At 34.7% G+C, this 22,370-nt stretch overlaps 1 protein-coding gene across 7 annotated transcripts in view; it reads left to right on the forward strand.

The window, feature by feature from the left end:
* TENT2 (terminal nucleotidyltransferase 2) overlaps positions 1–22,370 on the forward strand; it is an 82,991-nt gene that overhangs the window by 30,815 nt on the left and 29,806 nt on the right. For all 7 annotated transcript variants that reach the window (XR_011966531.1, XM_072606431.1, XM_072606433.1 and 4 more), the window contains 3 exons: positions 3,139–3,215; positions 3,649–3,777; positions 13,469–13,512. Coding sequence is in view for 6 of the 7 variants with exons in the window: in XM_072606431.1 (XP_072462532.1) it covers positions 3,139–3,215; positions 3,649–3,777; positions 13,469–13,512 (250 nt within the window). In the remaining variant the exon portion in view is untranslated. The remainder of the gene's footprint in view (positions 1–3,138; positions 3,216–3,648; positions 3,778–13,468; positions 13,513–22,370) is intronic.

The following is a 22,370-nucleotide window of genomic DNA, read 5'->3' on the forward strand; positions in this document are numbered from 1 at the left end:
GCACAGTGTTTGCTTATTGATAACTCTCTGTTGGCCTAAAAGAGCTAATATGCTTTTGAAATAGTATCAGGAGAGCAGGATTTATCTACTTCATGAAACGTCTTTACTTTTCGTTTCAGCTTCATAAAAATCAGGCTTTTGGGGGGATGGGAAGTAAGGGTGGGAATGAGGTAATCCTCAAGAATGTGGTGAACTGGAACTCAGTTCAGTGTATCATTCAAAAGTATGCTACTTTGGCACCGCTGAGATAAATGCAATTGTAATTTAACATGTTATCTTACCTGAAAATGAAGTGCATTAGATAATAGAATTAAATAAAGTGAATCAGCCTGTCTTTATTATGGTTATGCTAGAATACTAAGCAGTTCAATTTCCTTCCCATTTATTAGTTCAGGTCTTGACCCTTATAGTTATTGTACCAGAAGCCTCTTATGTGTAATAACGGTGCAAAAAGTTACCAAAATAATCAACCTTTAAGTATTTTATCTTTTGATTAATTGCTTTATGGATTATCTGTGCCAAATTTAAAAATTCCAGACTGGTTTCTACCTGTGTTCCTATTCTCAGATTTTAGAATTTGTCTTTAGAGAATACAAATTAATTTCAGTGTTAACCTAAGAAAAACATAATTAAGAATATAAATCTGCTTTTAAAAAGATGCGTTTCAGAGCCATATATGCATATGTATATGTATAAATATGTATAAATTTTTTATTACTATACTACTACAGTGTTTCTGTTAGTCTAGATAAACAGAATAAATATGATAGGACTTATTAAAAACCTGGAAAAGAAGCATGGTGAAGAGTAGTAAACTTATAGCATTGTCAGTTATAAATAAAGACTATAAACAGGTATTTTCGTTAACTTCAATATGGCCATTTTTCTTGTAGGTAAATTTGTGATAGTCTTGAATATTTATTATGCATTGTTTTAGAGTTGCTTTTAAGAAGCGTGCCTGACATATGTAAGTAGTAAGGGATCTGCTCTTTGATTTGTGGCCATTGTTTGCAGGGTTTGTCAATTTTTGCTTCTTGGTATCTTGGCTGGCACGATGCCCTTGCTTTAAAACAATGCTTCCCTTTTGTTTCTGCTCCTGCTGCTCCTTCTCCAGCGTCGTGAGCTGTTTCATTTTGCTTGATGAATTAACTTGTGATTCTGTTCATTGGGACACTTGGGTGTCTTGGCAGGAACCTTGGTTTTGACTTTGCATATTTGCTTCCTTATTCCCATGGATTTAGAGGAATGAGTTTTATAGTTCCATAGTGTTTTAGAATATGAGATGTAATCAGATAGCTCACTCAGAAATGGTTTAATGAGCAGTAGTTAACATTTGCAAATCCTTGGTCTAATATTGGTCTATATGGAAAAAATTAACAAGATTTTAGAACTACTTTACTCGTCTTTGTAGTTGTGTCCTTTAGTCCCACATGTCCCTGCAGCTATGTATTGCAGGGTCATTACTCAGGAATTCTAAAGGTGGTTCATATTTAAATTTGAACTAAATCTTACTGTTGTAGAAAATATTCTTACAAGGAAAAGCTCTGTAATAACTTTATAACTCAGCCCATTTATTCCTAAAATGATTTGTAAAAAATACTGTCTCAGTAATAATTACTCATTTTGTAGTTATTTAGATTAAAAAAAACCTAAATGTTTTATAAAAAAACTTGACATTAGATACAAATAATTAAACTTGCTTTACTAGATATTTACATTTAAAATGTCTCAAAGCATAAAGCCGGGGTTCTTAATCTAGGGACGTAAATCCTCTTGTCCCACAGAGTCTGTTGTTAGACTTCAGGGGCTCCGTGAACCTGTTTGGGGAGAAATCACATCTTTGTTCTCACTAACCTCCTACTAAAGTTTAGTATTTCCTTCAGTTAGAAACAATGGGCAACAGCCATTATTCTGAGGAATCCCTGATACAAAAAAGTTTGAAAACCTCTCCCATAAAATATCATACAGTTTTTCAGTCACTCCCTCTAAGATTTCATTGTAGTTCTCTGTCCGTTAATTCTCATTCATTTCTCATATATGGTGTATTAGTGTGCTTCATTCTTCTGACTTCTGTTTTATTTACCATTAAAAGTCTTTAGATTTCTCTCTATCCCTCATACTTGTTACTCTGGATTATGCAAGAGTATTCCATTACGTTAATGCACCACAGTTCAGGAAGCTGTGTCTACATTTTTTACAGTTACAAAAAAATTTTGTTGTGATAGTCATTGGAAAACTTGCTCTTCTGTGTCTTTTATAACTTTTAAAGTAGATTCCCAATAGTAAAATGATTTTTCTAACTTTGGATTGTCAGATTTCTTTTCAAAAAGATTCTACCAGTTTGCATTTCATTCAGCAATGAATGAACATTTCTGTTCCTCTCCAACTTGTCAGCATTGATTTTCATTAGTTTTAAGTGCCTTTTGGCAGTCTTAGGAGCACCTCAGGGTTATTTTCATTTTCCTCTTTTTGATTATTAGTTAGCCTGAGCATTTTTCAAATAATTATTAACAATTTGGGTTTTTTCTTTTGAAAATAATCTGTTCATATCTTTTTGTCTGTTTAGTCAGTTCATTAAATAACCAGTATAATAAAATTCCTGTCAAGCAATGAAATGTGAACATCTCTTTAAAGTGATAAAGCATTTTCCTCCATGTTAGTTTCACCTTTTAAAATCTTCCTAAATTCTTATACTTAATAACAACAACTCGTTATTGTTATGCTTTGAGATTTTTAAAGCACTTTATTTGCAACAATCTTGCAAAGTAGGTAGGACAGATATTATGTTCTGGATTTTACAGATAAGGAAATTGATGCTTAGAGAGGTAAATGATTTGACTCAAGTCACAAAGCTAGGAAATGCTAGGTCCAGTCTCTTTCTGGAAGTGTGTCTACCCGACCATGCCGTATTCCTTCCTTCTCATTGTGATAGAGAAAATGGAAATTAATCCATTAAAAATTTTGAAACTGATGTGTCCAATTTGTATTTATTTTTACTGTATCCTTGATCTTACAGTTATATGTCTTAGAGCTCTGGTTTCATGCTAACTTACGTGATTAAATATTAACTCAGTCACTAGGGAGCTGATATTTTCAAAGTTGTAATTTTGATTGTTTGATCATCTTTTCTCTCTTTAGTTGTGTGGAGTTTGACTTGAATGTAAACAATATTGTAGGAATAAGAAACACATTCCTCCTCAGAACCTATGCATATCGTAAGTTTTCTCATTTCTACTTATGAGTTTGTTTTCTTTTTTCTTTAAAATTTAAATGGTACCAAGTAAAAATTTTCTGATAAATACTGATTTACACATAGTTTTAAAAATACAATTTCTTAAATTTGTTTATATATTTTATCATGTATTATCATTTTACTATTTGCACATTAGTTTGTTATTCTGAAATCATTTGCTTCAAAAGTTTAGGTATAGCAAAATCTAATAGACTCACTTTTTTAAGAGTACACTGTTAAATTTGAGAATTAGTCCTAGAATATGTCATAGCAGAGTTTATAATAAGTGCAGGTGATAGTTCATAATGAGGTGTGAAATTTCTGGTCAGACTGCAATTTAAAAGTTATGTAAACATTCAAAGTAATTTCATTATTTTTTTTCTTTTACTATTTTTAAATTTTAATTTTACTTACAGTTGAGAATCGAGTTCGTCCCTTAGTACTGGTGGTTAAGAAGTGGGCAAGTCACCATGAGATAAACGATGCTAGTCGTGGCACATTAAACAGCTATAGTCTTGTATTGATGGTTTTGCACTATTTACAAAGTAAGTATAATGGGCTTCCCCCCACCCCCATCTATTGAAATTAAAATGCAGTTAAACTTCATTATGATATCCTCTACACTTCCAAAACTCCATTTAGGATTTACAGAAATTATTTTCATACCTTATATTGCACTGAATATATTGCTAAAAATAAACATAAAGAAGTTTGACTGTGTTTTTATTCTTTCACGATTTTTCTCACTGGCAGCCTCTTTTGTATTAGCCGCACTGTCACATCTCAGAAAGAATTTCACCGGTGTGTCGTTGTGAACTCACTACCTCGAGGCAGATGAATGCTCAGGTGGCCCATTCAGTACGCTCAAGCACCAGTCATCTTAGTTCTTTCCATGCCAGGCAAGAATGAGATAGTGTTAGTATGAGCCTGTCTAGCAGTTTTACCTCACAATAATCATTGCTGTCGGCCAAAGCCGCTGTCAGAGCTTTAATGTTCTGTGATCTTGTGAGTATCTCCAGGCTCATTTATCATAAGACTTTTGAGTTAGAGGAGAATGAAAAGTTCAGTTTTGTCCAGTTATTCTGTTTCTTGTAACACAAATCACTGCTTTTGGCCTAATTATGAAGAAGCGCCTTCTGGCTAAAGTTATAAATAAACATGAATTTGTGCTTTACACTATTCAAAGTCTAATGAAAATTCTGATTTGTATTGAAAACTTTTTAAGTAGGACAGGCCGATGACCAAATCAGAATGGGAACTTGAACTTTAGTATAGCCTTAGAAATAGGTAGCAGTTAATAGGTAGCCTTGGAAATACTGTCATTTGTGATTAGTAGTTTTTGCTTGGTTATTTGGACACATTTCTTTAACTTTCTCTTTTGTGTGCTTTCGTTTTGAATAGGAGGGTAGTTAAAAACCATCCACAAGATTTAGGTATCTTTGTGTTTAGTCATTAGGCTAATTTGACCCAAGGTGAACTGCTGATTTTTTGCTGTTTCACTGAATAAAATCATCTTATATCTGTCCCCGTTTATGTTCGAAATGCTACTGCATGTATATATTCTTTTATACTCACAAAAGGAAAGATATTTGTGTCTTCTTTCAGCCTTCTGTAGCTAAGATAGTTTAGCTTTGAATTTTTTTAATCTTTTCTATTTAACTTGATAAATAATTGTTAAAATTCATTAGTTAAATTTCTGGCTTTGGGTAGGAAATTGGATTAGATAACATCTAAAGTCCTTTGTCCCATGAGGCTAGCTCTAAATTCCGTTATTCTTTGATGTTATGAGACTAGTTTAGTAATTCTTCTTAATATCAACTTGTTGAATTTAAATTTGATCTGAGAAATAGTAGAAAGTGATTGTAGAAAAAAATACCATGCAGAAAAATTTCATAAATATAGGTTGTAATAGTAATGTATAGAGTACACTGGAGACACTTGAAGTTTGTGTATACAGATCTTATCTCATTTTTCACGCTAGGGTGTAAGTTTCTAGAGGGCAGGAATATGTTTGTATCTCTCACCATGCCTACCATCTTGCTTACCAGCTAGCTAGGCACTCGTAACTGTTGGATGAATGAGAGAGAATAGAGGTAAGAAAGTTAGTTGGAAAACTGTTAAGGTAAAAGAGGCATGAGATGATGACCTGGACAGTAATGGTGACTGTAGACATAAAGATGAAATTAATTTGCATGATGTTTTGAAAGAAGCACCAGTGGCGATAAGGGGAAGTTTGAATAAAGTTCTAAGTTTTGTGGAGAAGGTGTTATAATAAGTTGAGTATTGGATATGCAAAATTTATGTGCTCTGTAGGTATCTGAATAATGCAAGGGACAGGTCAGATCAAAATAACAATTTGGTGGAGCTTAGTCTTCATAGAGGTTTGATAGTAGAGAAATTGTCCATTGTCATGTCTCTCAGCAAAATAGAAAAAATCAGGAAGGTATCTTAGAAACAAAGGTGAACGTAGCGTTCAGGAAGTAAAGGGATCAGTGGCAGAATGAGAACTGAGAAGAAACCATTGGAATTTAGAAGATATAAGGTCATTAGACCTTAAAGAGAAAAGGTTTCAAAATGGGAAGATTTTAGAAACCTAGTAATTAGTTGCACTCTTCTTTACGTAAAGGTCTGATTCAGCCTGAATACCAAGACATTCATAAGATTTAATGGAATTTTCAGTGAACTATTTGGTATTTGTTATCATTAATGGTTTTACTTCATTAGATGGGAGAAGAGATTTCTGATTGCATATTGTGAATACACTATTTTGTCCTGGTGTTTTAGTATTATAATTTTAAAATCAGTTTAGAAGTTTAGCAGTTTATTTCAAATGTAAAGATTAAATATGTAAATTAGATTAAATACCACATCAACTATGTGATTCCCAAATTCCATAATCTATGATAACCTGAAAAATTGGTCTGTTCACTTTACTTGACCTAGAAGCATTTTGTATTTGGTTGCATTGGTCAGATTTCCATCACTTCCCAAAAAATCTTTGTAAAAATCCCAAAGTATGACACTGATTAGTGAGAGATACTTTTTGCACTACCCCCAGTTACTCAATTGTTTACTGTAGATAATCTTTTTTTTTATCATGTAAATAGGGTGCTTTATTGGTATAAAGGACTTTGAATATATATTATAGCACCTGAAACTTGAACAGGCCCATGAATGAGAAAACTGAGTCAGAGTGTGGTGAAGCTGTTCGCCCCACATTGTACAGGGGCAGCTCTTCTGATTCCGAGATCACTGCTCTTTCTGTAATTCACATAGGAATGTCTCTCTTGGCAGGAGAAGGAAATGGCTGGAAAATATGAGGATCTTCTTTTCCTACATGGATTTTTTTTTTACTAGGTAAAGAGGTCGTTCTCTGCCACATTACTTCTTATTCACTGAGTGGACATTGCTTCAGTCAAACTGAAGCCTGTTTAAAACCTTAGCTTTTTTTTTTTTTTGGTAGCGTTTGAAGATTTTATTTTTTATTTTTATTTTTAATGTTCTACAATCACTACCATTAAAACTTAGATTGCCCCCGCACCTACCCCTTACCACCCCCCTCCCTCCCCAAAATGGCATATAATTCTATATAGGATCTACACATATTTTCCTATTGAATACGTTTTCACTATAGTCATGCTGTGTAGATGAACAAAAATAAATGGAAGAAATCATATAACAAATCAAAACATAGTACACACACACACACACACACACACACACACACACACACACACACACGCACACGATCTGCTACATTCTGCGAATGAATTCCATAGTTCTTTTTCTGAGTGTGGAAGGCACTTTGCCTTAGAAGACCATTGGGAATTTTTTTTTAAGTTCTTGTGTTGTTATGAAGTTCCAAGTCTACCAGAAATACTCTCACACACTGTGGTCATGGCTGTGCACAAAGTTCTCCTGGTTCTGCTCCTTTCACTCAGCATCAGATCATATAAGCCCTTCCAGGCCTCTCCGAAGTCTTCTTGTTCATCATTTCTTATGGCGCAATGGTATTCCATTACATTCATATACCATAATTTATTCAGCCATTTCCCAATTGAGGGGCATCCCCTTGATTTCCAGTTTTTGGCAACTACAAAGAGAGCTGCTATAAATATTTTTGTACATGTGGGATCCTTTCCCATTTTTATGATCTCTTGGGGATACAGTTCTAGTAGGGATATTGCTGGGTCAAAGGGTTATGCACATTTTTGTAGCCCTTTGGACATAGTTCCAAACTGTTCTCCAGAATGGTTGGATCAGCTCGCAGCTCCACCAACAATGTGTTCCAACTCTCCCACATCATCTCCAGCTACTATAGATAATCTTTATTTTAGCATGCTAGATTTCTGTGAATATTAAGTTATTCATATGATTAACTGATTTTGGAAAGCATTTTGCTTCCTTTTAGTAATTTCCATTCCACTGACTTTGAGAAGTTTGGGGTCATCTGTGTTAGTTGAAAGTCTTAAAATGAAAGCTACTTCAGCTTTCTTCTTTGAAATTGAAATTGAATTAGAAATGTTTTTTCTCTTATTGTACTACTGCATGGTTACATATTACAATAAGATAATCCAACAATAATAACAAACAATTAAGACTACTCTTGTTTTGATATCAGTTATGTTTTGGCATTTAAAGTCTTCCCCCAAATCTAGGACTTTTTGAAAGCTTTTTAAAAATCATTTCTTTTAGTAATAATTTTGAATACTTGGACTTTTGAAAAAGTAACTTCATATTTAATATGATTAATGCATTTATGATTGTGAACTAGAGAAAGTTTTTTTGTTTATTTTTACCAGATAAACATGAGAAACTTTTTCTGCAGTAATAAGTGTTTTTTTTTTTTTTTAAATTTTTAGCAACACGTAGCAGAAACAGTTGTGGTAAAATTTAGAAATGTTTGACAACTCTGTGCTTATACAGTATCCCAAAAGTCTCAGTTTTGGGACAATACTGTATGATGGGAAGACACAAAATGTACTTTTTGTCTGAAGAAGAATATCAGATCAAGACATACCAAAAGCTAGTAACATTCGGTAGTTTGGTGTGTCTGGAATTAGGAGAGCTGGGTTCAGATCCTATCCGGCTCATTACCTTTGTGACTTGGGGCTGAACATCTGCTCTCATTTTCCTCATCTCTAAAATGAAGGTGTTGGCTAAGGAATTTTCTCAGGTCCCTTTCAGCCCTAAATATTTGATTCTTTGGTCTTGGATATGTATTCATCATTCACCACATAGTGCTGATTGACTGAGTGAAAATCTTTTGAGTTGGGCCGACAGAAATGCTTGTATTTTTCAGAGTTAACAAGACTTGAAAATACATTGTTTTGATGACACGTTTTCCCCAAGGACTGTTTGAACTATAAATCATTGACTATCATAGATAATTAAAATATTAATGTCTATTTTATACGACAGAACAGTTTTGAAACATTGTTTACTTTTATGGCAACATGTATTTTTTTCCATTGGTTCAGTCTGCAAAAGACATATCAATACTTTATAATGGTTTTTTTGTGAAATTGTTTCTTTTAATTTTCCTAGAGATTTAAAAGTTGGGATGTGCTTGAGCAATTCAAAGAGAAATTTTGTAGGTGCTTTTCTCTTTCATCTTGCTCCTCTTCCTCCCTTCAGATCTTCCTGCTGCCTCACTTGAACTTAATGATTGTTTTCGGTGAAACTATTAATCACTTCTCCTTCGAAGTCGTACTGCTGCTGGTAACTTTGAAACTAGAAAAAAATCATAGTGTAGCAGGATTGATTTTTAGATTTCATTGGTATAAGGAACTTATGGATGAGGACACTCCCTCTACGGGACGCAGGTCACACTCTACTACACAACTGCAGCCTTGGTTGCTTAGAACAGAGGTATCAGACTCACTGTTTTCTTTAACTTCCAGTGAGTCAGAACCAGATTAAAGTGTAATTGGGAAATGTTTAACAAAGTAAAAATATAATGCAACATGGGTAAGGCTAATTTGTGGTTTTCTAACATAATGGTTAGCCTTCAGGATTCCATTTCTGTTTTGTGTATGACAGCACTGGCAGGTTGAGTCCCAGTCAGTATGTGTCAGAGGAGGGCCTTGGATCCCACTCTCTCTGGCCTTGAGGTCAGCTCTTTGTGTACCCCAGCTGCCTCATACAGTAGCCGAAAGAAATGATGATGACAGTATTAAAAATAAGAGCTAGCATTGATAGAGTGCTTTAAAATGTGCAGATGCTTTATAAACATCTCATTTTATCCTTTCAGCATCCCTAAGAGGATGGATGCTATTATTATCCTCATTTTATTGATGAAAAAACTGAGGCAAGTTAGATTACTTACTCAGGTCATGCAGCTAATAAATGTACAAGCTTGGAGTTGAACTTGGACCTTTAAAAGTAGTTCGAAACTTCTTTTAAACTTTTGTTCTGTTTTCTGGAAATGGACTTCTGTTCCCATATACTCTGCTTTCAGAGTTCTGTTGTTACACCAGTCATTTGTCATTAACCATCCCTACTCCCAGTTCTTTGAACCCTTATTTGGAACCACAACAACCAAAAAAGTCCAAGCAAAGTAAGAAAATCCTTTACTTGAGGCCTGTTGAGTACTATCTTTGGAGCTAATGAATAACTTTTACTTTTGTGTGCAAATTGAACCAGGCTTAGTTAGAAAAAATTGTAGGGTGAGAGAGAGTGAAAAGATAAAAAGAGACAGTTACTTCCTGTGTGGGGAACCTGCTTTGGGGCCAACGGTATTGTTTCATTTATTGAAGAACAAGTACCTTTGAAAGTTGTGTTGGTTAATAGGCCAGACTTTGAACTGGATGTGGAATTATAAGTTATAGTTCCAGTTTTGTCATCACAGTCTGTCAGTAAAAATGTATTAAGCCCCCCCCGTTGCGCCAGTCACTGTTCTAAGCTCTGGGGGTACAAAAAAAAGCAACCAACAATCCCTGCTCTCAAGGAGCTCACTGCCTAATGGGAGAAATGGTATGAAAACAGCCATGAACAGCTGTGTACAAGGTAGTTTGGAGATGTATCAATAGAGGGAGGCCACTATCGTTAAGGGGGAATCAGTAAATACCTTTTAAGTTGTTTAACTGCTTTGTGACTCAGTTTCCTTGTCTGTGAAATGAGGAATTTGGACTAGAAATAGACTAAATTTCTATGGTTTTTCTTTTACTAAATGTAGAAGAAGAAAGTGGCAGCTTCAAATACAGAAAAAGTTAAACAGAAGTATTTCTTGTCATTATTTTAAACAGTTTGACAGGGTGCGTAGATGCCTGTGACTTTAGATAACTGACTCTACTAGCCCCTTGGAGTCTGAACCACAGGAGCAGGAAAAGCCAAGGCCTTTTGACTTAAAATTTAAAATTAAGATTTAGTTGATAAAGGGAAAGTTAAGAAGATACCAAACAACAGCTTAAACATCTATTTCTTTAAATGCTATTCTAAAAGAATTATTTAAAAATAGTAATGTTTAATAGTTTTAAAAAACAAGTTATATTTTTATGTGGTTTGGAGAATTCATGGACACAAATCTGTAGAGAATTAAGCACAGAGCTCTCTCTGAATCTTGGGAAAGTGTATTCCTTGCATTTCCTGCCCACACCATACTGAAGACTTGCAGGTTCAGCCTTTTTGAGAGAAGTCTAGTAAAGTTTTAAAGTGACAGCAGATGTCATAGCCAGATTGCTCTTAGTAGACATGCTGCTTAATTTGGAAATGTTAGGCATTTTTGGAATTATTTAGCTCTTTCAGGGTACTTACTAGAATGTTATTAATAAATTACTAGGGCAGTGCACTAAATGCAACCTCCCTCCCAATATGGTTCAATAGTAATTTACTAAATAGTATCCTGACCAGAAAGAATTAAAATACCTTAAAAAATGCTGATTTTATTTCCAAAAGGTGGTGATGATTAAATAGTTGTAAAAAATTTATTTTTCTAACATGTATTACATCTCATTTATAGAAAAATATTTTGGGCTTAGAGCACTGTCATGGACAGAACAGAGGATTGGAGTTTGGAGGCCAAGTTTTGGCTCCTGTGGTGACAGTGATTTTGTGAACTTGAGCAAATTAATAAGCTTCTCTGACTTTTCCTCCTATACAATGGAGTATATATGGTGTTAGCTGGTAGGTTCTGAAAATAAATGAGATAATAGAAATAAAAATACTTTGAATTTTAACTTATTGTTAGAAACCTCAGAGATGGTGATGGTCATTTTATGTTATGGCATAGACTTTTTTATGGCTTATGTAATGAAAAAAATGTCCCAAGGAAATAGAAGAGTAGTATGGTATCCACATGTCACATGGAATGACAGAAGGGAATTTATATAGGATTTTATTGGGGGGGGGGATTTTTTTTGGATCTTTTGGAGCACTTTTTATGGGACTCATTACTCTTCCTTTACAAATGATATACCTCATGGGTTTTTGGTTAGCAGGTAGTCAGTGCCATTCTTGATTTTTTTTAACCTCTGCTCATCTGTGTAACTCTTAGTCTGCTCTTGGAAGAAGTCTGTGACTTTAAGAATCTAATTCTTTAAATTTTTCCTTTTTAGTTAATTTGTTGTCAATATAATTTAAAGACAGCAGTACAGAAAAGGAATTCATATATATGTCTTTGTGTGTGTGTGTGTGTGTATATGTACATACACACATATATGTAGATATGTTATTTTCCAGTAAGATTTCTTGATTTTGCATCATTTTTTTCAATAGTCTAACCAGAATTTTTAGGTGTGGTTTTTGTTTTTGATTTTTTGCCACTAACCTACAGACTTTTTGAACTGAAGTGAATGGGGCTTGAGTTTATTTGTAGGGCACTCTAGATTTTTGAGCATTTTGCATGCCTCCCCCCCAAAAAAGCCAGACCCAACATATTTCCATTATGCTAAGGAAATTAGAGATGAGCTGACGTGACCGGTAAATAATAACTTTTCTCAGTCATGTGTTCTACATGCATATATTGTCTTCAGTTGCTAAATTTATCCATTAAAATGATAAAGAACTTTCATGTTCCTGTGTTACCACAAATCCACAAAGTATGAATGTAGGGAAGCTTAAGTCAAACTTCTTTTACAGCACATCAGAGAATTGTCTGCATTATTCCATCACAGGCAAGTTAATGTTTTCTAGGAGTTGTTTTAAGAGAAACATTGCCAAAAGCCAGATTAAAGCAGTGGATCAGCAACATTTATGAAATAATATTGTAATTATTGGGCATTGTGTTGACCTAGAGCTGTGTAATTTATAGCTGAGAACTGGAATATTGTATTACTTAAATATATCTCGAGTGTACCTCATGATGGTGCTATATGAAGTTTACTGGCCTTAAGTAAATCTTGAAAATTCAAAAACTCTGACTTGGAGTGCTTGCTTGAATGTGAATTTTTTTCAGTTATTTTTCTTTGGGAATATTGGGTTCCAGCCTTTCACAGTGACGTGACATTAATTTCAGTGCTTCTGATGAGGATGAAGTTGGGTAAAGTTCCTGAAAAATGACTTTTAAAATGTACTGGTACTATAGAAAGGCAGTGCTATCTTGAAAGGAAATTCTCTTTATTTTATATTTCCTTTTTGGTGAATGTCTTTTCTGATGTCCTTCCTCCAACACTGCCTTTAAAATTTAGTATCAAAGTTAATAATTTTTAAGATGATTTTTCAATGTACAAATTATACTGTTAACACAGGTTTTGTTGTGCTAACTTTGGTTTTTATTCTATAGTACCAGTAAAATAACAAAGGGACATGCTCATCTGTGTATGAGGCTTTTTATAGGATAAGAACATGGAGTTGTGTTGTTTAAAATTATTTTTGGCTGCATGTCTTTCATTTTGTAAATTTATTCATACAGAATCTGTACTATACTGCACTTACAATTTTTTAATGCCTGATACTGGCCAAATCTCATGTGTCCCTTCAGATTTTTAGGAAAAATAAAACCTGTTCTAATGAGTTGATGTTCTAAAATGAGTAAGTAGCATTTACTTATGGAATTGTTGATTCTTTGAATAAGAAGTAATCTGTTGATAATTAAATGTTCTTTTGTCATCGTAGATGGCCTTCAAATTGAAATTTAAAGACCCAAGTTATTCTCACAAGCATATGAAAACTGGTGAATTTTAGCATATACAATTATAATAAATTTTATCAGTCTCGCACCTTTGGTGTAGATGACAGACTATGGCTTTTTTATGTATTATGTGAATCACGGAAGCTTTAAACTTTTTTTTTTTATAGCCCTACCTGAACCCATCCTTCCATCCCTCCAAAAAAATTACCCAGTAAGTGTTTCTTATAAATTATTATGATTCATAGTATGTCAAATGTGTATAGAAATAATTACATACAGGATAAATGTGAATATAAAAGTGATAATATTTACCTTTTAAGTAAAGTAGAGCTTCGTAGAGAGGCTGTTGGAATGGCCGCTAGAATATTTTAAAACAAGATTCCATGTAGAAAATTCTTTAGCAGATTCTCATAATACTGTATTTTTTTATTGGCAGATAATTTTTACAGTAAATCAATAGTGGAGTTATCCCATGGTGCATAAAATTGTCCGTAATGGTAGCTAAGACTTTTGCAGTATTGTCCTATCTTTATCCCAGTTTTCTTTGTATTAATTTTGGATACAGTTTGTTTATGTAATAATGCTAATTGTTTAAAATTTAATTGTTCTAGTTCTTATTTAGTTGTAATTTGAAGAAAGCAAGAAAAAAGTCATGAAGCAGAAAAATGGTTATTTATAGCTTACATTTGATCTCACCACTTTATTGGCTAAAAGAAATACTTTGTATTTGCATGTATTGAATTGAGAGTCTTATTGGAGTTAATTGGAAACGCTTAAGAAATTAAGAACATATCTTCCAAAATCTTTTTGCTAGGTAGTAGATAATTAGGAGTAAAAGGAAATTATTTGTTCATTTCATACATGCATCTTCCCCCCTTCCCCCAATTTCCTCATTTTCCTCCTAGATACATCCTTTCCCTCTTATTTTATAGCTTCATTCTTTTCTTCTTTTTGATCCTAAACTAGTCTTTATTCTCCGTTATGTTTGGTATTGGTTACATACGCTCAATAAGCAATTGAGAAAATAACTTCTTTTTTAATATTCCATGTTGATTGGAACTGTTTATGAAGTATAGTAAATTTAATATGATACTTCTAGTATTAGTGGCAAGGTGAATTTCACGTCTCATGATTTACGTTTTATTGGTATTCCACTGGTCCTGTTTATAGGTAACTCATTATAATGGTCACATTTTTATTTTGAGATCATATTTTACTGGCTACCTTTGTTTGTAGATGTAGTCATCTTGTTCATAAGTACCACTTTTTTAGTTACTCTGTTCATTACCTCAGGGTAAACGTGCTTCTGTTTTGAGTATAATGTTAAAGAAATAATTGAGTATGTTTGATGTCTTTTAAAACTTTCACTGTGAAGTACAGTAAGCATCCTGTGGTCTGGCCGTGCAAACCAGCTTTCAGAGGCGTGGAATGTGAGAAGATGCACCTAATGCCAAAACTTCTTTGTGTATGATTTGATTTTTCTTTGGTAATTGATATGGCATAAATTCTTGTTCTTTTGGGTCATTGTGGATGGCAATCATTGTAACGTGCAGATGTGAATATTTGTTGGTAGGATTTAGATTAATAGAGCTATACGGTAGTAGAGGGCTTACTAAAAATTCATGATGCCCTGAAGTATTTGCTGTATGCAAATGCTCACTGACTTGACACAAAGTAACAAAAGCTACTCTGTAGGCACTTATTTTTAGAAGTACTTTAATGAGGTCCTTAGGAAACTACTGAGAACCCCACCCCCAAAGGAACGTTTGTGTTCAGGTTCCACCTTGTACTAGGAAGAGTGCCTCGAAATAAACTGCTGGCCATGTTTGCTTATTTTTTCGGTAACATTTTCTCACAGCGTTGACAGTTTGTTGCTTGTTGATAATTCTTGTCCTTGGCTGAGACTTAGATGAGTATAACTCAGGTACACTGCAGTGTTCAGTATGGGACTAGACATCTAGAAGTCAGGGCTCTGACTTTACCTGTGCTGCTAGCTGTGTGGCCTTCAGTTTGTATGCTGCCTTTCTGGACCTTATTTCCTTCATCTCTACGGAGAGAGAATTCAACTAATTCATCAGGTCCCTTTTCAAATTTGAAAGAGTTCTAATCCTATGTCTCATGTACGCTAGGTATTTTGTTGTATTAATCTTAGATTTCATCAGCACCAGAGTATCGTTATACAGAAGCAAAGGCATGCCGTTTATGGCATTAAAGTAGAATTACCAACCTCTGTTACTTTGTGTTGTTAAAACAAAGCTCTTTTCTTTCCTTTCCTTTGTCCAAGAAATAACGTAAAAACCACAGCATGCTATAGAAATTGACTCCTACATGAATAAGAAAGTCTGTTATACAGATTTTTTGTTTCTTAAAATTTGTCATAATTTATTCGGTAGTTGTGGTCTACTGACACAGTGAAATTACCTTGGTCTTAGAAAACCAAATATTATAATATCCATTAAATTGTTTACCTTGAGTATTCTCTGTTACCTATGTGTATTTGTTTATTCATAAAGAATTGTATCTTGCTTTAATATAAAATTTGACTTACGAATCAAGTAGAGTAGTATTTTCACTTTGCAGAAGAATTCAAGAAAGGTTCTTTTAAATGAATCCCCTTTTTCATTTAAAACACTGGATTTTTTTTTTAAATTAAGTTTAGGTAGTACTTTTTAGCAACACTTATTCTTGAAATAAATTGTTGCTGAATTTATCATGTTCTTTTTTTCAGAAATATTTCACTGTGGTAATTGGTTGACTTTACTCATTTTCCTTTTTTTGATAATTTATAGTAAGGTGTGAAATAATCATCCAGAATATAATAGTGCACTCACTAAATCTATGTAAAAGGAATGGCGATAAACTGAAAACGTTGTCCAAGGTGACGTTGTAGCACAGTTTTGTACTTTATCTTTATCAGTCTGAAAATTTAGTGCTACAAAGACAAAGTGTTATTTGTTACAGGAAAGCAAATAAAGTCAGAGAAGAGTTTAAGTATACAAATGTTATGATGGCTAATACAGTTTTTTAATGTCTTAATTTTGATATTACTATGTAATTGTTAGTTGATATGACTTCTTTAGCACTTTTTGATTTTTAATTTTTAGGTTTCCTTTAGTATTTTTAATTTACTTTGGAATAATTCTAGAATTTTCTTTACTTCTGTAATGCTGTTGGCTTTATGAAAAGCCATTTATGTTGACATGAAAGTAAGAGAAATATTGTAGAAACTATAAGTTACAGTAATAAAATTAACAAAGGCTGAAATATGTATAAAAGTTTTTAGTGAACTGTCATTCAAATTCAAAAACCTCATCTTCCTTGATTCTGTTGTGTTTGACACTGATGAACACTCTCTGCCTCATGAAATTTTCTCAAGAGATTCTCATAATAAAAATAGGGTATATTTGTAGCGTACTCTCAAAATTTGCAAATTGTTTTACATACACTGGCACTATATATGTTATCCCCATTTTACAGATGAAGAAATTGAGGATCAGAGAAGTTAAGTGGCTGCCTCTTTTTAAGTAGCAGCAAGTATCAGAAGCAAGATTCTACCCCTGGTCCGGCCTGTTTGCAGAGTCAGCATTCTTTTGCCAGATTTCACTTAATTTCAACAATTAGATTGGATAGTAGTAAGATACAACTAATCTTGAGAAAATGATAATTGGATTATTCCTTCCCTTCTCAGTAAAACTCCTTGAGAAAGCCATATGAACTAGACTCTTGCTCCTTCTCTCCTCTTTTTCTTCGTCTCCTCCTCTTTTCTTACTGTTTTCTTAATCCTTCTGCAAATTGCCCTTACTTTTCATCCTTCTGTTGAAATTGCCCTGTTCAAGATTATCAGGGATATAATTGCAAAACCCGGTTGCCTTTTCTCAGTGTTCATCCTCCTTGATCTCTCTCTAGCATTTGAAACTGTAGACAGCCTTCTGCTCTGGGATCCTCTCTTTTCTTGGTTTTCTTGGTAGTACACTTTCCTGATTTTCCTTGTCTGACCATTCTTTCTCAGTCTCTTTTTCTGGATATTCACCTGTGTGATCCCCACTAGGTACCCCTGGGTATCTGCCCCAGGCCTTTTTATCTTGTTCTATATTGTTTGGTGATAGTGTCAGCTTTGATTCCTGTGGATTCAGTTATCATCTCTATGTAGATGATACTTGGATCAATATGTCCAGCCCTAGTCTGTCTGTTGAGCTCTAGGCTTATGCCACCAACTGCTTCTTGAACACCTCAAACTGTGTATTCTTCAGGTTCCAAAATATATAGCTTCTTATCTTTTCCCTAAGACACTCCTCTTCCGAACTTCCCTATTACCAGTGAGGGCACCATCATCTTTCCAGTTGCCCAGGATTACAACCTTGGTGTCATCCTCAGATCATCACTTTTAGTTTAATACAATATAGCTAGTTTCTAAAATCACAACTCTCATATATATTCCCTTTTCTCAACTCATCACCATAATCGTGGTTTAGGTTTTCTTTTTGTCTTACCTGGACTATCACAGTAGCCTTCTAAAAGGTCTACCTGCCTTATGTTTCTCCTGTCTCCATCCATGCCCCATTTGGTAGCCAAAATGATTTTTCTAAAGCATAGAGGGGGGCATAACACTCTTTCTCTCACCTCCCTCTCTGCCCAATCCAATGGTTCCTTATTAACTCTAGGATCAGAAATTGAGTCCTCGGGGCAGCCAGGTGGCATAGTAAGCGGAGCACCAGCCCTGGAGTCAGGAGGACCTTTTCTTTCTTTACCAACTTTCTTGCATTTTATTTGCTGTATTTTATTTGTTGTACGTGCATAGTTTTTGCCTTCCATATTAGAATGTGAATTCCTTGAGAATAAGAATGGTCTTTGCCTTTCTTTATATCCTCAGCATTTTCCAGAGTATCTGGTATATTGTAAGCTCTTAATAAATTCTTGTTGACTGATGGATTGATAAAGGTATTTTAAACATCATAAGCTTAGTTGTGAGAATTTTTAGTTTGCAAATACAAATAAAATGAGCTCAATAAATGTATTACTCCTAAATAAAAACTCAGACATACCTAAGCTATATGGTTGATTTGATTATACCTTTAAAGTATGAATTTTTTAGTTTATGTTCCAAGTTTCTTTTTTAAAAATTAATGAAAACACATTTCAAGTAATTAATACTTAACTTGAAAAATCCCTGACCAGTAAGCTTTTTAATAACTTTCATGATTATAGAATAGATATATTTTGTGGTACAAATATCATATATAGTAACGATCGATTTTTAAATGAAACATAACTTATGGTAATTTTTTAGTAGGTGTCATTAAAAAGCATCATTGAATTAGTAATAGCTTTCATCTCCTAGATAGACTTGATTGTTCTGGGATAAATTTCAAAAGATTATTAGTGTCCATACAGACAGAAAAGCTTAAAGATTTTAAAACTAGATGTCCTTTTTTAAAAAACAGTAGCTTAGACCTTATTTTAAGCTTGCTATATTTATTTAGGCTAGAAGGTAAGATTATTTACTTTTGTACAAGTGGAGGGACCTGTCAGAAGGCTTTTTATTTATTTTTTTTGAGTGGGAGGTTAGTATAGCATTTGCAGGTACAGGAGTACAAGTATTAGTAGGTATTTTGGAAAGCTGTTTATATTGATAGAAAACGAAAGACAGTAAATACATTTTAGAAAATCTAAATTACTTAGTAATACAATCAGTTTTAAGTAATATAGGTTTATACTAAAGAGATACCATATACCTTAAATTTCATAAGTAAATAAATACGTAAACCTTTTTCAGTTGCTGGTGTATTTAAGTAGGAGCTAAGTATCACAGCAAACAGGCAGATTGCCCTATCATTTAGCATTGAGGTTTTCAAGGGGAACCGCAGAAGACCAATACGCTTGACATTCAAGAATAATTGAGCAGATTGTTTCATTGACCTGTTAGGCCTTTGAGATCATAGTATAGTTTGTCATTCTGATGAAGACAGTTTCCAGGTGTGTTTGTGCAGGGTGATGGTGCTTGAGGATAAGGTGAAATGATTGAAGTAGTGTTTATTAGAGCTTGAAGAAGATGGAAGAAATAGTCTGTGAAGGACATCAGGTCTTCCTGGGCACATGACCCGCATTTTTCTGATCCTCGTTTCTCATTCCTCTCCAGAATAAGTATTATGCTACAAGAGGTAAAGAAACTTCAGAATTTCAGTTGTTTCAGATGGTTAAAGATAGAGGTAACAAGCTGCTATCACAAACTCTGAGCCAGATTAAAATGTCATTGGGAAAAGTACTTAACAAAGTAAATAAAAATACAGTACAATTTAGATAATCTTAATTTATGGTTTTCTAATTCAATATTTGGCCAGCAGGGATCTGTTTGAGTTTGACACTACTGAACTAAGATACCACAATCCATAATGAAGGAACAACAGAACAGGCTAATCCCTAATGCATTCTTTCTGCACTCTCTTCCCCACTGCAGACCTCACTTTGGCCTGCCAGACTTGCAGTAGAACTCAGTTCTACAAGCCTATGCCCTTGCTTCCTCCCCCCCTTACACCTCCACCCACCTACCCAAAAGATAAGAGCTTTCTGTGGCTGGTATTGTGGCAGCACTTTGTGTTGGAGTAGTACCCAGTCTCATTTTCTGACTACTCAGTACTAAGAGAACTGAGGATGAAAATGGATTTGGATCCAGAGTGTGTATGGATCCACCAGACCCGAAGCAAGGAGACTGATATCCAAGTGGGACTAATTCTGTCATTCTATATGTCCTTCCCTGCCCCACTCCCTGCCTCAGTCCTCTAAACTGGAGCAGAGACTGACTAAGGCCAGTGAAATATGAATTGCCCAAAATGTGAGGAGACAGAGATAGGAAACTGCTCTCAAAGTTCCTTGAACTATAGGGGAATATAAGGAAAAAAGACTGGAATTACCAGAAATCTCAGGAAGAAGAAAACTCAAATATCTTAAGTATAGGCAAGTAGACCAGCTGGGAAGGTACTAATAAAAGAACAGATGGTCTCCAAATCTTCTAAATGAGTCCAGACACCTGTGAATATGTATTATAAGACAAAAGAAAATTAAATGAATCAATATCTGATGTGAAAGAGGACCCTCTGAATTCCCAAGGGAGCACAGAAGCACAGCAGGATCTTCCTGAATGTTATAAGAGAAAAATAAGAATCATGAAAACAATTTATGGCCTGCACAGCAGAAATAATTAACAGAGCAGAAAAACTTGAATCCATCATGGTAAACCACATCAGAGAAACAACAAGATTGGGAATGCAAATCTACAGACTGTTGGAATTCAAATACATAGAAATGAAGGACAGTCTGGAGGAATAGAAGAAAAAGTGTGAAAGAAAGCAGGAAGGAAAAAATTCTGATGACAACAAGGGGAATTAAAACCATTGTCAAATGTATTTGGAGTAGAAGAATGTAGGCAGCTAGGTGGCACAGTGGATAGAACACCTGGCCACAAGTCAGGGGGACCTGAATTCAAATGTGGCCTCAGACACTTGACACTTAGTAGTTGTCCAACCCTGAGCAAGTTAACTTGATTGCCTAGCCAAAAAAAACCCCCAAAACTAAAAACCCCAACAACAGTAACAAAGAAGAAAAATACGACACAGAGAAGAAGGGATCATAGGATCATAGACGTAGAGCTAGAAGGACTAGTGATTGTAGAATGCAGTCTTCTCATTTTGTGGGGTGGGGGAAGGAGACTTCAAGAAGTAAGTAGCCTAGAGTGATCAGTGGCAGAACTGGGAACTGAGCCCAGACTTGACTCCAACCCTTGACTCCAAGTTCAAAGAATGAAAAGGAACTCTGAACTCTTAGATACGAGGTACGAGATTATTCACATGGAGGCTTTGATTACAAAACAGTAAGGAGGCTCCCAGCTGTGTAAAGGTGCAGAGATGCTATTGATGTTTCTAGAAATGCAGATAGTCATAATTGTTAATGATTTCTTGCGGAGCAGTGTGGAAGCATCCATTTTTAGATCTGATGTGGCCAGTCAAGAGGTATGTTCTTTTTCTCAAGAATGTGTCCTAGATATAATAGAGAGCTCACAACCACGGTCTTTTGAGAAACTGAACTGAACCTCCAGAAAAAACCTGGAAAGTAGTTATAGTGATATCGGAGACGAAGGTGGGAAAATGAAGAACTTTACAACACAGATTGTGTTTTTTGCAACTTCTTTTGAGTAAAGGTTAGAACTTTAAAAAAGAAAGGAAGATATCAAAAATGAAGAGAATGAGACATAAGGAGTAATTGAAAATGGGGTTTGAATCATAGTGTAGGATACCAGGATGATGTCCTGGGACAGAGTGCATTTCATGGGGATTGTGAAGAAATCTTATCAAAAGGCTTTAACCTGAAAGTGGAGGTGGTAAAATGCTAGAATCTACTATGGCGGACAACAGGTGTAGGTGTGCTGTCCCATAAATTTGAATGTAGCTTGGAAAGATTTTTACAATTTCAGATATCTGCATACCAAAGCATGACATTATGTCATAGAATTATAAACTGGAAAAGAACTGGAAATGACCCCTATCAATCAGTCAGTTAGTAAGCACTTATTAAATGCCTGTTATGTGCCAGACCCTCTGCTAGGCATTTGAGATAAAAGTACAAAATGGGAAGAATACTTGTGCTAAAGGTGTTTACATTTTATTTGGGGGAAAAGTGTGTACATGGATGTATACACACAGACATTGTAGTTAGTGAGGAAAAGTACTAGCAATTGGAGAGAGGGGTTAGCCTTGGTAAGGGGTAAGGCCTTTTCATCATGTCAGGCGGGTGAAGGAGATAGTGGCAGAAGGCATCTGAGTAATGTGAAATGAGGAATAGGGGAGAAGAGGGTGAATGGCTTTAATTTTTTTCTGTTACATATGAGGCAAGGTTCTCATCTGAGAGAGTGAGGGGAGGGGGAATCCATGAGAAGTCTGAGGAGGAATGAAAAGATTTGGAAGAGCCGTTGTGGAGAGAGCAGGTGAGTGAGTTGATGGGGGAGATGTAATAGGTTTAGTAGCAGAATGGTTACATGATTTTGTCTATGCTTGTTCAATAGTACATGTAGAAGAGTGA

This window comes from Notamacropus eugenii, chromosome 4, assembly GCF_028372415.1.
Source record: "Notamacropus eugenii isolate mMacEug1 chromosome 4, mMacEug1.pri_v2, whole genome shotgun sequence".
NCBI lineage: Eukaryota > Metazoa > Chordata > Mammalia > Diprotodontia > Macropodidae > Notamacropus > Notamacropus eugenii.